The sequence below is a fragment of the Leptonychotes weddellii genome, chromosome 2 (genome assembly GCF_054177405.1).
Source record: "Leptonychotes weddellii isolate Sample4059 chromosome 2, ASM5417740v2, whole genome shotgun sequence".
Classification (NCBI taxonomy): domain Eukaryota; kingdom Metazoa; phylum Chordata; class Mammalia; order Carnivora; family Phocidae; genus Leptonychotes; species Leptonychotes weddellii.
In genome coordinates, this window is record NC_138370.1 from 104,532,983 (window position 1) to 104,550,999 (window position 18,017).

General features: G+C 38.1%; 1 protein-coding gene across 4 annotated transcripts in view; it reads left to right on the forward strand.

Annotated features, from left to right (window-relative positions):
• The first annotated feature begins 9,239 nt into the window (after positions 1-9,239).
• Positions 9,240-18,017, forward strand: part of LOC102729066 (alcohol dehydrogenase E chain) — a 21,276-nt gene continuing 12,498 nt past the window's right edge. The window contains exons 1-3 of one of the 4 annotated variants that reach the window (XM_081812115.1): positions 9,240-9,562; positions 10,374-10,449; positions 14,000-14,075. In XM_081812115.1, coding sequence (XP_081668241.1) covers positions 14,058-14,075 — 18 coding nt within the window. In that variant the 5' untranslated portion in view covers positions 9,240-9,562; positions 10,374-10,449; positions 14,000-14,057. The remainder of the gene's footprint in view (positions 9,563-10,373; positions 10,450-13,999; positions 14,076-18,017) is intronic. The other 3 variants (XM_081812116.1, XM_081812117.1, XM_081812118.1) reach the window with 3 other exon arrangements.

Sequence of the window (18,017 nt, forward strand, 5' to 3'; positions counted from 1 at the left end):
TTTTATTTTTTAGACAGAGAGAGACACAGTGAGAGAGGGAACACAAGCAGGGGGAGTGGGAGAGGGAGAAGCAGGCTTCCCACCGAGCAGGGAGCCCAATGCTGGGCTCGATCCCGGGACCCTGGAATCATGACCTGAGCCGAAGGCAGACGCTTAACTGACTGAGCCACCCAGGTGCCCCTAGGCTACTGTTTTAAAAGTAAGTGTCATTTGATTATTTTAGGCCTAAGTATCCTAGTGGGGGTTGGAGGAGGAATGAGCCAAATATATAAAATTGAACATTAAAATGGGGAAATAACCACTAATTCAGAGAAAGAGAAAAAAATCTTAGAGCATATTATGCTTGACTACACACAAATTCAACTGGAAACCAGCTGAAACTGGTAGTTTTCTGAGAAAATATAAATCACCAGTTTGACGCCAAAAGAACTAGAAAACCTCAACAGAGCAATAATCATGAAAGAAGCTGATAAAGAAGATCTCTTTTAATGTGAGAGGAGGCAACATGGTGGACAAGTAGGGGACCCCATTTCATCTGGTCCCCTGAATTTAGCTGGATATCTACCAAACCATTTTGAACACCCACAAAATCAGCCTGAGATGTAAGAATATATATCTGGATCTCTACAAGCAGAAAAACCAGTGCTTTTTGCAAGGTAGGATGGACGTGCAGAGTCATGAATCTGCGGGGAGATATTGGAAGATAAACAGAGGGGGAGGGAGCCTCCATAAGCTGGCTCCTGGAAAGTAATATAACACCAGAGTGCAAAACCAGAACCCTTAGAATTCTGCTCTAGGGAGAGACATCCCTCTCTGAAAGGGGCTCTGGAAATGAAAAGGTAGAATTCTACATAGGGCATTGTGGTCTCCAGATACAAGGAGCCGCTGAGTGAAAGAGGGTCCTTAAACCAGTAGAGTGCCTGAGCAGTGGAGCCAGGAAGCAGGTTATGGTCAGTGAGTCCAGGAGGGGACTCTCAGCTAGGATCACCATAAACCAGGAGTTGGGCTGGCTGATAATCTCTCTTCTCTTGGGCAGGCTGAAAAAAATCTAGAACCTGCGCCTAAACTAAAGTAACCTCCAGATTGAAAGTGAGGGGATGGAGAACCACTTATCATGCCAACGGACCTCAAAAGAAAGCTAATATCAGCAATTCTCATATCAGACAAATTAGATTTTAAGCTGAAGACTGTAGTAAGAGATGCAGAGGGACACTATATCATACTTAAAGGGTCTATCCAACAAGATCTAACAATTGTAAATATCTATGCCCCCAACATGGGAGCAGCCAACTACACAAGCCAACTGTTAACCAGAATAAAGAGACATATTTATAATAATATGTTAATAGTAGGAGACCTCAACACTCCACTCTCTGCAATGGACAGATCATCTAAGCAGAAGATCAACAAAGAAACAAGAGCTTTGAATGACACATTGAACCAGATGGACTTCATAGATATATACAGAACATTCTACCCTAAAACAACAGAATACTCATTCTTCTCAAGTGCACAAGGAACTTTCTCCAGAATAGACCACATACTGGGTCACAAATCAGGTCTCAACTGATGCCAAAAGACTGAGATTATTCCCTGCATATTTTCAACCACAATACTTTGAAACTGGGACCTCAACCACAAGAAGAAATTTGGAAGGAACTCAAACACCTGGAAGCTAAAGACCACCCTGCTAAAGAATGATTGGGTCAACAAGGAAATTAAGGAAGAACTTAAACAATTTATGCAAACCAATGAAAATGAAAACACATTAGCTCAAAACCTATGGGATACTGCAAAGGTGATCCAAAGAGGGAAGTACATAGCCATCCAAGCCTCTCTCAAAAAATTAGAAAAATCCCAAATGCACAAGCTAAACTTATACCTAAAGGACCTAGAGAAAGAACAGCAAATAAAACCTAAACCAAGCAGGAGAAGAGAAATAATAAAGATTAGAGCAGAAATCAATGAAATAGAAACCAGAAAAACAGTTGAACAGATCAACGAAACTAGAAGCTGGTTCTTTGAAAGAATTAATAAGATCTATAAATGTCTAGCCAGACTTATCCAAAAGAAAAGGGAAAGGACCCAAATCAATAAAGTCATGAATGAAAGGGGAGAGATCATGACTAACACCAAAGAAATAGAAACAATTATTATAAATTATTACCAGCAACTATATGCCAACAAATTGATGCATTCCTGGAAACTTATAAACTACCAAGACTGAAACAGGAAGACATAGATAATCTGAATAGGCCAATAACCAGTAAGGAAATTGAAGCAGTGATCAAAAACCTCCCAAAAAATAAGAGTCTAGGGCCAGATGGCTTTCCAGGGGAATTCTACCAAACATTTAAAGAAGAAATAATACCTATTCTACTGAAGCTGTTTCAAAAAATAGAAATAGAAGGAAAACTTCCAAACTCATTCTATGAGGCCAGCATTACCCTGATCCCCAAACCAGACAAAGATCCCATCAAAAAGGAGAATTACAGACCAATATCCCTGATGAACATGGATGCCAAAATACTCAACAAGATCCTAGCCAATAGGATCCAACAGTATATTAAAAGGATTATCCACCATGACCAGGTGGGATTTATTCCTGGGATGCAAGGGTGGTTCAACATTCAGAAATCAATCAACATGATAGATCACGTTAATAAAAGAAAAGACAAAAACCATATGATTCTCTCAATTGATGCAAAAAAAGCATTTGACAAAATACAGTATTCTTTCATGATTAAAACTCTTCAAAGTATAGGGATAAAGGGAACATACCTCAATTTCATAAAATCCATCTATGAAAAGCCCACAGCAAATATTATTCTCAATGTGGAAAAACTGAGAGCTTTTCCCTTAAGGTCAGGAACATGACAGGGATGTCCACTATCACCACGGCTGTTCAACATAGTACTAGAAGTCCTAGCCTCAGCAATCAGACAACAACAACAACAAAAATAAAAGATATTCAAACTGGCAAAGAAGAAGTCAAACTCTCTCTCTTTGCAGATGATATGACACTTTCTGTGGAAAACCTGAAAGACTCCACCCCCATACAGAACTAGAACTAGATACAACAATTCAGCAATGTGGCAGGATACAAAATCAATGCACAGAAACCAGTTGCTTTCCTATACACTAACAATGTGACTGAAGAAAGAGAAATTAAGGAATCCATTTGATTTACAATAGCGCCCAAAACCATAAGATACCCAGAATAAACGTAACCGAAGAGGTGAAGGATCTATACTCTAGAAACTACAGAACACTTATAAAAGAAATTGAGGAAGATGCAAAGAGATGGAAAAATATTCCATGCTCATGGATTGGAAGAATAAACATTGTTAAAATGTCTATGCTGCCCAGAGCAATATACACATTCAGTGCAATCCCTATCAAAATACCATCGACATTTTTCACAGAGCTGGAACAAACAATCCTAAAATTTGTATGGAACTAAAAAAGATGCTGAATCACCAGGGGAATGTTGAAAAAGAAAACCAAAGCTGGGGGCATCACGATGCTGGACTTCAAGCTATATTACAAAGCTGTGATCACCAAGACAGCATGGTATTGGCACAAAAACAGACACATAGATCAATGGAACAGAATGGAGAGCCCAGAAATGGACCCTCACTTTAAGGTCAACTAATCTTCAACAAAGTAGGAAAAAATGTGCAATGGAAAAAAGATAGTCTCTTCAATAAATGGTGCTGGCAAAATTGGACAGCCACATGCAGAAGAATGAAACTGGACCATTCTCTTACACTATCCACAAAGATAAGTTCAAAATGGATGAAAGACCTCAATGTGAGACTGGAATCCATCAATATCCTAGAGGAGAACATAGGCAGTAACCTCTTTGACATCAGCCACAGCAAGATATGTCTCCAAAGGCAAAGGAAACAAAAGCAAAAATGAACTTTTGGGAATTCACCAAGATAAAAAAGCTTCTGCACAGTGAAGGAAACAGTCAACAAAACTAAGAGGCAACCCACGGAATGGGAGAAGATATTTGCAAATGACATTACAGATAAAGGGCTGGTATCTGAGATCTATAAAGAACTTATCAAACTCAACAACCAAAAAACAAATAATCCAGTCAAGAAATGGGCAGAAGACATGAACAGACACTTCTCCAAAGAAGACATACAAATGGCCAACAGACGCATGAAAAAATGCTCAACATCACTCGGGATCAGTGAAATACAAATCAAAACCACAATGAGATACTACCTTACACCAGTTAGAATAGCAAAAATTAACAAGACAGGAAACAACAAATGTTGGTGCAGATGTGGAGAAGGGGGAACCCTGTGTTACACTGTTGGTGGGAATGCAAGCCGGTGGAGCCACTCTGGAAAACAGTATGTAGGTTCCTCAAGAAGTTAAAAATAGAATGACCCTACGACCCAGCAATTGCACTTCTAGGTATTTACCCCAAAGATACAGATGTAGTGAAAAGAAGGGGCACATGCACTCCAACTATATGTTATTCACACAAGTTCTTACATCATAAGGACAGGTTGAAAGATGGAGGGAAAAAAGCACATCATCTAAACATTAACCAGAAGAAAGTTGGTATAAATTCTACTTATTTAAGGCAAAGTGTACTTCAGAAAAAGACTACTATAAGCGATAATGAAGGACACTGCACAATGATGGAGATAATTTATCAAAAATGCATAGTAATCCTAAACATCTATGTACTCAGTCACACTTCAAAGTACATGAAACAATAACTGCTATAACTGAAAGAATAGGCAAATCTAATCATTAAAAATTAAGATGTCAATACTTGTGTATACATACTTGATAGAAAAAAGTAGATTTGCAATGACATGGATGGAACTAGAGGGTATTATGCTGAGTGAAATAACTCAATCAGAGAAAGACAATTGCCATATGATCTCACTCACATGTGGAATTTAAGAAACAAAACAGAGGATCATAGGGCAAGAGAGGAAAAAATAAAACAAGACAAAACCAGAGAGGGAGAAAAACCATAAGAGACTCTTAACTATAGGAAACAAACTGAGGGTTGCTGGAGGGGAGGTGGGTGGGGGATGAGTTACCTGGGTGATGGACATAAAGAGCACATGATGTAATGAGCACTGAGTATTATGTAAGACTGATGAATCGCTGACCTCTACCTCTGAAACCAATAATATATATTAATTAATATATTAATTAATAGAATTTAAATTTTAAAAATTTAAGAAAAAGAAAAAAGTGGAAAGAAAATCAGATCTGAACAACACAATACTACCGAACAGCTTGAGCTAATTGACATTAGTTGACATTCAACAATAAAATAGTATGTATTTTTTTCAAATGACTTGGAACATTCATTGGGATGGACACTATCCCGGACCATATAATTCCCCAAAACTTTGAAATGACTGAAATCATACAGGCTACGTTTTCTGACTACCTGAAATTAAGTTAGAAACCAATAGCAATATATCTATAAAACTCCCAAATGTTGGAACATCATGAGTCAAGAAAAATAGGGAAATTATTTCCAAGGGAAATAATAAGATCTTTTGAACTGAATGATGATAAAAACACAGCATATCAAAAGTTGTGAGATGCAATTAAACCAGAACCTTCAAGGAAACTTTATAGTTTTAAATAATGGTAACAGAAAATAATAAAGGCTTAAAATTGCCAGTTCAAGTGTTCTTATGAAACTAAAAAATAAAAAGCAAATGAAATCCAAAGTAAGTAGAAAAAATATAGAGAGATAAAAGTGAGGAACAATAAAATAACAAACAAAATGGAGAGAAGTTCATGAAATCAAAAGCTAGTCAGAAAAGAGCAATATAATTGATAAACCTCTAAATAGATCAATCAATTTTAAAAAGGCATAAGTACAAAAGTGAGGAATAAAACAGAGGACAGTAGTACATATACTAGACATTAAAAGAATATTAAGGGAATATTATAAACAATTTTACTCCACTAAATTAGACAATTTAGATGAAATGGACAAAGTCCTTGACAGACACAGACAAAAGTTACCAACTGCTCAAGGAAAAAATAGAAAATCTGAAGAGCCTTATGACTATTTTTAGAAATTAGTTTCTTAATAAAGAATATTCCCACAAAGTAAACCCAATTTCTAGGTGACTCTACTGGTAAATTCTATAAAGCACTTAAGGAGGAAATAACAATTTTACTCAAAGAACTTTAGAAAATAGAGAAAAAAGGACACTTCCCAACTAAGTTTATCATTAGTATTACCTTCATAACTAAGCCAGACAAATATTTTGCAAGAAAACTACAGATTTCATGAACAAAGGCACAAAAAATCTAAGCCAAATACTAGCAGATCAAACTCAACAATATATAAAAATGATAATACATTATGATCAAGTGGGATTTATTTCAGGAATGCAAAGTTGGTTTAACATTCAAATAGTGATGTAATTCACCAGAGAGTGAATGTAATTCATAACAGAATAAAAGAGAAAAGTCATATAATCATCTCAATAGATACAAGAAAAACTTTGACAAAATCCAACATCCATGCATGACTAAAAATCTCTTTGCAAACTATAAAAACCTAAATCTAGCAGCATAGTTACTGTTAAACCCATATGCTTATGTTTGGGACCAAGGCAAGAAATTCCACCTTTACCAATTCAACATTGTACTGGAGGTCCAAACTAGTGATTAAGGCCAGAAAAATAAATAAAAGTCCTAAATATCATAGAAGAAGTATTAAGCTGCCTTTATTAACTAATGGCATGACTACACACATAGAACATCCTAAGAAATGTACCAAAAAGCTTCTAGGGTTAGAAGTGAATTTAGCAAAGTTAGTGAATACTAGGTCAACAGACAAAAATTAATTATATTTTAATATAGCAGCAATGTAAAATCAGAAAATAAAATAATGATCATTTACAGTATCATTCGGTATATGAAATACTTAAGAATAAAATGAACAAGGGACACCTGGGTGGCTCAGTCAGTTAAGCGGCTGCCTTCGGCTCAGGTCATGATCTCAGGGTCCTGGGATCGAGTCCTGCATCGAGCTCCCTGCTCAGTGGGGATCCTGCTTCTCCCTCTCCCTCTGCTTGTGCTCTCTCTGTCAAATAAATAAAATCTTAAAAAAAAAAAAAGAATAAATGAACAAAATATGAACAAGTATGAAACACTGAAATCTACTAAACATTATTGTCATATATTATGGATGATGTTAAGTGAACAGATATACCATGTTTATGGATTAGATGACTCAATAGTGTTAAGATATCAATTCTCTGAAATTGATTTATAGATTTAACACAATTCCAATCCTAGCTGGTTAGTTTTGTTTTTTGGGTTTTTTGTTTTGTTTTTGTAGACAAGCTGATTCTAAAACTTGTATGATAATTCAAAGGAAGAATCACTAAAACAGTTTTGAAAAGTAAGGATGAAGTTGGATGATTCAAGTGTTACTATAGAGCTCTAGTAATTAAAATAGTGCAGTATTGGCATAGGATAGACAAATAGCAATAGAACCTGATAGAGATTCCAGAGGCCAAAAATAATAGACTGACACATATTTTTTTAAACAAAGGTGCCAAGGTAATATATGGAAGAAAGGAGAGCTTTTCAATAAACAGTACTACAGCAAGCAACTATCCATATGAAAACAAATGAACCTCAACATATAACTCCTACCATACACCAAAAAATGTAACTTGAATTGGATCACAGACCCAAATGTGAAAGCTAAAACGATGTAATTTCAAGGAGAGTACATAGGAAAAATCTTTGCATATTTGGGTAATGCAAATAATTCTTAGACAGGACATAAAAAGTACTAATCATAAAAGAGCAAATGAATAAATAAGACTGTCTCCAAATTAAAAACCTATGCTTTTCTAATAACATCATTAAGGAAGTGAAAATGCAAGCCACAGAATGGGAGAAAATATTCTTGACACAGGTATCTGACAAAGTACTTGTATCTAGAATGTATAAAGAACTCTTACAATTCAATAGTAAGAAGACAGCCCAATAAAAATAGGTAAAAGATTTAAACAGCTCACACAAAAGATAATATATAAAGGACCGATATGAACATGAAGAAAATGCTCAAATTTAGTCTTGAAGTAGGTGTAAATTTTTTTAAAAGATTTATTCATATATTTATTTGAGAGAGAGAGAAAGAAAGCATGTGTACATGTGTGCGGGGAGGGGAAGAGAGGGAGGGAGAGAGAGAATCTTGAGCAGACTCCCCACTGAGCAGGGAGCCCAACACCAGGCTGGATCCCACAACCCTGAGATCATGACCTGAGCTGAAACCAAGAGTCGGACGCTTAACCAACTGAGCCACCCAGGTGCCCCTGAAGTAAGTGCAAATTTAAACCACACTGAAATAACACTATACCCAATACACCAGTTAAAATTTCAAAGACTGTCAGTATCAAGTGTTGGTGAGGATGCTGAACAACTGGAATTTACATACATTGCCTGTGGGAGTGTAAAATGGTACAAATACTTTGGCAAACAGTGCGGCCATTTTTCATAAAATTCAATATTCACCTACCACATGACCTGCAAATCTGCTCCTCAATATTTATCCAAAAGAAAGAAAACGTTTGTCCACAAAAGAACTTGTCCACAAGTGTTTACAGCGGCTATTTTCATATTGGCCAAAACTGCAACAACTGAAATGTCCATCACCTGGTAAATGGATAAACAAATTATGGTAAATCCATGCAATGGACACGGTCTAACAATAAAAAGGAATAAACTACTGATACCCACAAGATACTTACATCTCAAAAACTGAAGAAGCTAAACACAAAAGAGGGTGTGAACTGGCATGATTTTATTTATATGAAATTGTAGGATAGGCAAAGCAATCTATTTAACAGAAAGCACAACAGTGGTTGCCTGGGCTGGGTATATGTAGGTGGATTGACTGTAAAGGGACATAAGAGGAACTTTGGGGGGGTGATGGAAATGTTCCATAGCTTGTTTATGGTGGATTTAGAGGTCTATTAATTGGTCAAGACTCATTGAGTATACACTTAGAATGGATGCATTTTTTTGACATCAGTAAAGTTAATTTTAAAATAGATAAGTAAAAACTGCTCAAAAGGGCCCAGAACCCTCAGACCTGAAAATCACCTACTGCTTAAGTGATAATCTTTGGAATGTCCTTGTAGGAGGAGAAGGCACTATGTATCATATAAATAGCTCATGAACTCCTCTAAACCCTTCCTGCTATTTTTATTTAAGCAGGGCAGGACGCGGAGGGGTGGTGCCTTTGAACTCTCTTTTATAGATAAAGGAATATACTGCACTCCAGCTTTTCTTCTAGATTCTACTTCTCCAAGGGCTGAATTTAGACTCAGGAGAAATACTTATTCCTAAAGTTGTTTTTTAGCATTCTTCCGTTCCCCTCCCTGCAACTTAGATTCCAGACAAGGCATACCACGAAGATACTTACTTTTAACATTAAAGTAAACAAACATTAATTCTGTTTTGAAACTACAGTGACCTACCTTAAGACAACGAGAGTTGGCCAAGATTACCACAATTCCTGGATTTCCAGGTAAGTAGTAAACCATCAGGCTTACATAAGAATGATCTTGCTTTTTTTCTGATTTGCCTTCACTGAAAAGAAAATTTCTTGTATTTGTTGACATGGTAAATGCCTTAAAGAGCTTACCTGGACAGCCTTTCACACAGCTGTGCAAACCAGGATACTTTTTAATTTCCACTTAGCATGCAGTTTAGACCAATAAACAAGTTCTGCCTTTGTTGTTTATGCTAGCAGCACACAGAATGTCTTCTGGATTGTAAGTCAGGAAAGAAAAAAGAGAGAGAAAAGAAAAAAACACCCAAGTCCACCTTTATGACCGTTAATTTCTACAAATACCAATTTGATTAAAGCTACAGTATAACTATTGCACTTTTCACTTTCTCATTCCAATAATTCTATTTGTTCTTATGCAGTGGCCTATTTCCAGGTTATTGCAAGTTTTATACGAATAAAACTTCAATACAGTTACCACTTTCAGATCTTTCAGTGACTAGTTAAGGTTTTGTAATAATCATTTCCTAACAAAATTAAATATTTAAATATTAGGTAGTTATTGAATATAGACTTTGATTCATTCTAATTCAGCTTCTGAGAGTAATTTTCTTATGAGCCTGTCAAATTTAAAAAATCACATTAGCCTTTGCTCTTTCTAATCCTAGACCAGCTTATATTATTCACAAAGTAGTAAAGTGATATTCTGTACTACTCTTTACAGTTAATTGTCACAGTATCACTGAAATAGGTCACAACTACCAAAACTACTGGGTAAGCAATTAACAAGTGCTAACTCTTGAAACTCTGAAGTTTGCTTTCTTCCAAGGAAGCCTTTTGCAGCTGACTAAATCCGGGTCCCACCCAGGGTGTCCACAAGCCTCTGTTCTGGCTCACATTCAAGGGTAAGTAGGGCGATCCCATAATTAACCATCTGAACTAGCACACTTTTGAAAGCAAGGGGCAAGCTATTAATAATCACGCTGGGACAACAGTCAATGTCTCTGGCAAACTGAGATGTGTTATTATTGAGCTAGCACGTTCAAGCTGTAGCACAGGTCTCAGCTGGACCATGAACTTATCAGTCATCATAGAAATATCATTCACAGTTTCTCAGGAGACCAACAGGCATGGTAAGCAAAAAAAAAAAAAAAAAAAAAAAAATCAGGGCTCCTGTTTCCATGAATATAAGATGCGTAAATTCACAGGTGACAATTTGGGGGCAAACCAGCCAAAGTAGAAGTTCTTAATCTTAGAAATCAAATTTTTCATTGCCGGGAGGCCTCAGGGTGCTCTGAGCCAGTGCCCTGCTGCTCATCACCCCAGGCTTGGATTCCAGCGCACCTCTCGCCCCAGCCCTGGAACTGCAGATGAAGAGCCAGGGCCAGGCTGGCAGGTACCCCCAACCCCTAGGAGGACTGTGCATGCTCTGCAAGCCCTGCCTATGCTGCCTTCATTTTAAGAGGAGGTTTGAAACTGGAGGGAGCACAAACACAAAGAGATGGAAAAAGGGCAAAAGGGGCCGGAGAGAGAAAATGACAGTAGTGTATCAACACATTCAATATCGGAGGAGTTCCAGAATGAATGAAAGAACAGACAAGGCAGGGCGGGAGGGGAGGGAAGGAAGAGAGAGTATTAATGAAACAGTTTAAGTAAATTTTCTGGGACTGAAAAGTTAATCCTCATTTTTTTTAAAGCCACAGCATGCCAGTAAAACGGATAAAAATACACCCACCCAGAACAGATCATTGCAAAACTGCAGGCTACTGGGGATAAACAGAACATGCTACAAGCTCCCAAAGACAATGTGAAGGAGGAGGAAGGAAGGAGCAGGGAAGGAAAGGGTTGGAGTGTGTGGCCACAAACCAGGGAATACGGCAGCCACCAGAAACTGGAAAAAGCATGGAATGGATTCTCTCTTGGAACCTCTGCTGACGCTTGATTTCAGCCCAGTGATACTGACTTCAGATCTTGGGCCTCCAGAACTGGGGGAAAATAAACCTCCATTGTGTTAAGCCCTCAGTTTGTGATCATTTGTTACAGCGGCCCCAGGAATCAAGTACAGCAGGTTGCCCCAGAGACAGAGCACACCCAGGCCGTTCTGGAGCAAGTCCAAGACTCCAGGCAGGATTTCTCTACAAGACAAAATTGGTGGGATACTTGATCACCTATTTGTCTTAAGTGGAGAATTAGACCGCTGGAGACGCTATGGGCATTCAATTGGTTGTAAGTATAAAGACAAAACCAAGCTAGTTTTTTAAAAACCCAGTATTTGGGGCACCTGGGTGGCTCAGTCGGTTGAGCGGCTGCCTTCGGCTCAGGTCATGATCCCGGAGTTCTGGGATCAAGTCCCCAGTCGGGCTCCCTGCTCAGCGGGAGCCTGCTTCTCCCTCTGCCTGCCACTCCCCCTGCTTGTGTGCACTCTCTCTCTCTGTCAAATAAATAAATAAAATCTTTTTAAAAATTTAAAAAATTAAAAACCCAATATTTAACCCTAGGGGAAAACAGGATTGTTTAGGTAAAGGGAAAAAAAAAAAAACAACATTGCAAACTACACAGCTCACCTGTAAGCAGCATTTACATAGTCCTAATAATATAAATTATTGTTACTCCTCCCGGAAGCAGAAGAGAAGTATTTTTGTGGTAATGACTGCCCCAAATTTTCATCCTCCAAAATGGGAAGTTAATAGAAATGCCCAAAGAAAAACCAAGTTAGGAATGTAGGCATGCAACTTAGAGATGTGGAAATAAAAAACAAAATAATAAGTTTCAAAAGTTGAAAGCAGTGGCTTCTAGGGAAGAGTAAAGGTAGGAAGAATTAGGAAAGTCAATACTGCTGCTTCTCTTAAGAGGCTTTGTAAAAAAAAAAGAAAAATGCATACATATAGGCATGTATAATTTTGGTAAAAATGAAAATGAAAAAATCAAAAACTAGAAAAATGATGGAGACAAAAGAGTTGGTTATATTCTAGGACTCATAGAATACAAAATAAAGAGAATTCTAAAACAAATTTCACAGCCTTGTGCAAATAGGTGTATATGGCTGAGCATAACATTTTAGTGACTTTATAAGGATTCAAAAGCTACTATATTTTGAACACCTTGCAAGTGCTCCGGAAAACTACTGGAAGGCACATGGAGGTGTGCGAAACATTGCAGATCAGGCCTACATTCAATCTATAATAGAAAAGAGCAACTGGGCCCTGTCAGTCTTCTATTGACTTCTCTTCTGTTGATGATTACGGATATTTTCCTTCTCAACCTCCTTAAACATACTCATTCCAGTGCTTTCTATGTCAGCAAACTGTGACCATTACAAAGACATCAACTCAGTCTGTGTAAATACTTTTGTTTACTTGAGAATATGTTTCCAGGGCCACTCTTGGTGACAAGAACTATATCAGTTTCCAGTTAAGGAAATAGAAAACTATATTTCAAACAAAGTGGATTTAATAGAGAACACTGATTGCACAATTGTTGGAAAGCTGAAAGAGCACCAAAGTCATGTTGAAGCCACACAGAACATTAAGAACATTCAGTCCCTAGAGTGCTTGGAGAACAAAAAGAAAGTGATAAGGTTGTCAGCACTGAAACCTCAGTGAGTAGCTAATATTCATCGAAGGTTGCCCTATTTCAGGCTCCCTGTTAAGCGCTTTAAAAGGATGGTCTCAGTTTTCCTCAGACAACTCCTTGAGGAGCTTAGTCATCCTCATTTTATAAATAAGAAAACTAAAGCCAAAGACAGTTAAGTGCACACGGCTGGTAAGGATAGGGTCTGCCTGAATCCAACAATGGGGTCTCCCATGCCATAACCACCGCTCCAAACTCCCTGTTGGCACAGGCAGAGGCCACCTCTTATCCATCACTGCCCCCCACTGTGCCCAGCTGAGTGCCTGGACCGGGGAGGTGTGCAGTCAGTGCTGATTTCTGTCGCACGGAGCAGAAATGCCAGAGATGGTGAGCACCTCTGCTGAGACTGACAGCTGTCTGCACTGCAGTGACTTCTCCGCTGTGAAAAGAATGCTAAATCAAACATGTTCCTCTGGCTCGAAACACTCTCTGTCCTACATCATTTGTGCTGCTTTCTTTCTTCTCTTCTCTGGATGCAATATGTGGATTAGAAGTTGGAGATGAGTGCACACAACGGGAAAACAGAACTCTGAACACCCTGTGTGGGGCTGAGAGATAAGAAATATAGAATCCAGGAAAAAGAGGGAGATTAAAATGTTATGTGTAGGGAAATATTTAACCTGATGAAATCAAGATATTAATTGAAATTGGCATATTGCAAACAAAGTCAAGGTTTGAACGCTGGCTCAGTGACCTTTTCTTTCTGATTTGACTTCGCTGGAGAATAAGCTGAGGGGTGTGGCTTAAAGACTTCAGATCACGTGTGTGTAATGGGTTGTTAACTCAAGCAAACAATCTGTGTAATATATCAACTTTCTGTACTAGAGCAGAAAAGAGTCTGTAAGAATTCACCAGTCTCCTGGCCTGAAGACAAAACGGAATCATGAGCACAGCAGGAAAAGTAAGCAAAAAAAGTTTTTTTACTTTTGGGGAAATAGTGTATAATACACAAAGAAATATACTATTAATGAATAATTTAAAATTTACATATAAATTAGAAACAATATACACTGAAATACAATATACACTATATGCTTCAATATGCAATTCTACTAAATTACAATGAAAATAGGCTATTCCTCTGTTAAGAGTGTTTTATAGACTGTGACAACACTGGGACATATTTCTTATAAACTATTTTGAAGTATAAATACATTTATAGTTGAGTTTCACAACACTTTTTCTAAAAAAATTTCGCTCTTCATACAGCTGAGTTTCCTGTCTGAATTTAACTTTAAAGGTTATACAATGGTAATTTAATGTTTCCTATAACATTTGCTGTAACTTGTGGAGGTCATGCAAGAGACCAAAAGTGCCTTCATGAAATAATGCAAAACATCTGTTTATGCATTGTCTCTCTGTATGTTCAATTAAAAGGAAAAAATAATTTTCAAATTGTCTTAATAATTGGTTTAGGCAAAGCTTCATGTAAAAACCAATGGAGTTTTTTTTTCTGTTGAATTGGGTGATCTTTAAATTTAATTTCTACTTCTTAAAAAAAAAAAGCTATTCCTAAATATCTTTATCAAGAATGAATAGCATCTGTATCTAATAAAGTCTTTACTTCCTATATTAATGTGCAATATATTAATAATGAGCTATGGCCAATCATGAATAATTTGCGAACCTAAAATTCTATGTTTTTAATCAAAAAGTTATCTTTATATTAAGAAACCATAATTTAAATGTGTTATTTTTTGTAATCATATTTTTAGGAACAGAGGGCAGTTAGATCTGACAAAAGTTCTATGAGAGGAATTTGATTCAGAGGGCTTTATCCTTCGAAGCTTACTATGAAATCTCTTAAAAAAGGCATACTGATTTCAAAGCATTAGAATCATCAAGGTTAAGCAAGCCAACATCAACATGCAAATTCTGAATTAAAAGGGTCCTATTGTGGCATAATCCAGGAAATTTCCATAGAAATCCTATGGAAGAATATCTTCCCATTTTTTTTTTTTACAAAAAAATAATAACAGTGATACGGTTTGAATCACTTAATAGCACTGGGAACACAGATAACTGATTCTAAGTCTTCCATGGATTCATGTTTATTTGTTCAATGTGCTCGCAGGGACAGAGAAACGCATGTGGTCATTCAACATAAGCAATTCATGTTGTTCACTCAATTACAAAAACCTGTGCAACTCCTCCAGTACATGTGTTATGTTAGGAGTGGATCACACAATATACTATCTTGCTATGATAACTTAAAGATTCTGAGGTTTCTACACACACTGTGACACAACACTCCTGTATCAGTAAGATCGGCAGGAAACACACAGGTCGCCAACCGTCGGTTTTCTCCTTGCAACTCTCTTTATTTTCATTCATTACTGGTTGGCCTTTACAATGGCATTACATTTCAAATGAAGAAGAGTTAGGAAAAAGGAAAATTAAATATGCCAAAACTCAGCTTAAAAGAAGGGTCAGAGAGCAAAAGTGTAAACTAAATGAACACAATCCTCCCCCTTCGGATGCCACATCAGTCACTTTTAGCTTTGTGACAACACCATTTTTGTTTACCCTTCCTGTATTATATTCTCCTCAAATGCTAAGAGATAATAATGATACCTATTTTATAAGGTGGTTGTGAGAATTTAATAAATTAATACTGTAAAGCACTTAGAATAGTGCCTGGTACATAGAAATACTTCAATAAATGTTAGTCACTGCTATTATTATTGTTGCTGTTATTATTATTTAACCTTTGTTAATCTTTCACTACCCATGGGGTAGTAAAAAAATAAAGTTGGGTGATTTTTTTTTTTTAAGTTGGATTGATCTTAATTCTCTGGACAGCCAGCTTTGTGACTTTGGGAAAATTACTCAGTTAATTACTGAGTCAGTTGAGCCTCAATCTTTTTATCTGTAAAATAAGACCAAAAATTCAATAATATTTCCTTGTGAGCATCATTGTGAGGTTTAAAGATCAAGCATGTAACTCGCCCAGAACAGAACCCTATAATTAGGATCTATCTACCATTAGTGTATTATTTCCAAGAACTTTCACATTTTTGTGGCATTGATCATAGCAAAAACCTTGCAAAGTGGGAGAATTTGACATATAAATAATGAAAATGAATTGTCAAAAGGATAAATTTCTATTGAAGATTTTTTTTTATCGTATTTGCAATTATGCCAGTTCTTTCGAGGAAAAACTCCCTTAACTGTATAAGCTTTGCAACAAAGAAGACAGGTTTTATATTACATTCCCAAGCACTAAGAATATGCTTTCAACTTCTTATTTTTCAGAACCTTCATGGGTAAGCTGTGCTAGCTAGAAATTCCAGCACACCATTCTCTCATTTTTAAATATATACGTGCATGTGTGGGTATGTGTGAGTGGGTGTATACAGCTGTAACTTCTGCAATTTTTGTTGCAAATCTAATCTGGAAGGAATTTCTACACATAAATTTGATGAAAACAGCACTACCAAAGCTAACTGTCAAATGAGTGATGCAAACAAGTAGCACACACAAGCAGTAGGGAAAACAAAGTCAAAGGAAGAGAACAGGCAAATAGAGAAAGAGAAGGCATCCTCGACAGGGAGGCAAATGTGCAAATGAAATCATAAAGTTAGGTTGTTTGGGCTTCAGCAGAGAATTGAGCAAGAGGGCAATTGATTTTATGTGAACAGCACTATACCTGTCAGCAAAATTATGTTGATTTAGAACTTCATGCACTAGCCAACAGTTGTGGGTAAACAATCAATTTAAGGACCACATTAAGAAATATCAGGAAGAGGGAGAAGGGAAAGATGGTGGAGGAGTAGGGGACCCTATTTCAACTGGTCCCCGGAATTCGGCTGGATATCTACCAGACCACTCTGAGCACCCACAAAACCAGCCTGAGATGTAAGAAGATCTCTACAAACAATATCCTAGGCGGTTGGTTTTGAGGTACGAAGAGGGGAGCCGTGATTCTGCAGGCAGATATCGGAGGATAAACGGCAGCGGGAGGGTGCCTGGCCATGGGGATCCTACACCGCCGGTGAGCGACAGCCTTGCGCGCTGCGGACGGGGCACAGACTCGCAGACCAGTAGTGGCAAGAAAAGGACTCTAGGGCAGCCCCTGGGGCGGATACCTGGAGCGCTGGGGTCGCACCTGCGAACTGCAGCCCCCGGACGGAAACCCAGATTGGCGGGGTCGCACTCGCGAACTGGGAGCAGCTGGCGGTTTTAGAAGCACAAAGGGCAGAGATGTGCCCCGACCTGGAGGCAGGACTGGGGGCGCTGTGGAGGGACGCACAACCCAGGATGCTGCAGTTTATAGCAGCACAGACAGAAACGGAGACGGTGTGGCCTGGAGAGCTCAGTGAAGGATGGACTGCAGTCTCTCTGCTCTGAGGCAGAGGGTTGGAAATGGTCTCTTCTGCTCTGACTCGCAGAAGAGAAGTGGAAAGCCACCAGAGAAAGCCGCCAGAGAACAAAAGCCCCAAAGACTGATTCCAGCTGAGCCCATCCCCTGCCACAGGGGGACAGGGCAACACCGCCCAAACAGGGTTACCTGAGTAACAGTGCGGCAGGCCCCTCCCGCAGAAGACAGCCTGGGAAAACAAGAGGCCAGCAACCCTAAGGTCCCAAGAAAACAGGTGCATCTTGCTTGGGTTCTGGTCAATAATTTGGACTCTATACATTCCCTCAAACACCCATCAACAGAATGACTAGGAGGAGGAACCCCCAAAACAGGAAAGACTCAGAGATTATGACTTATGCTGCAGATTTACAAATGGATGCAGATATAACCAAGATGTCGGAGATGGAATTCAGGCTAGCAATTGTGAAGACAATGGCTAGAATGGAGAAATCAATTAATGGCAACATAGAGTCTCTAAGGGCA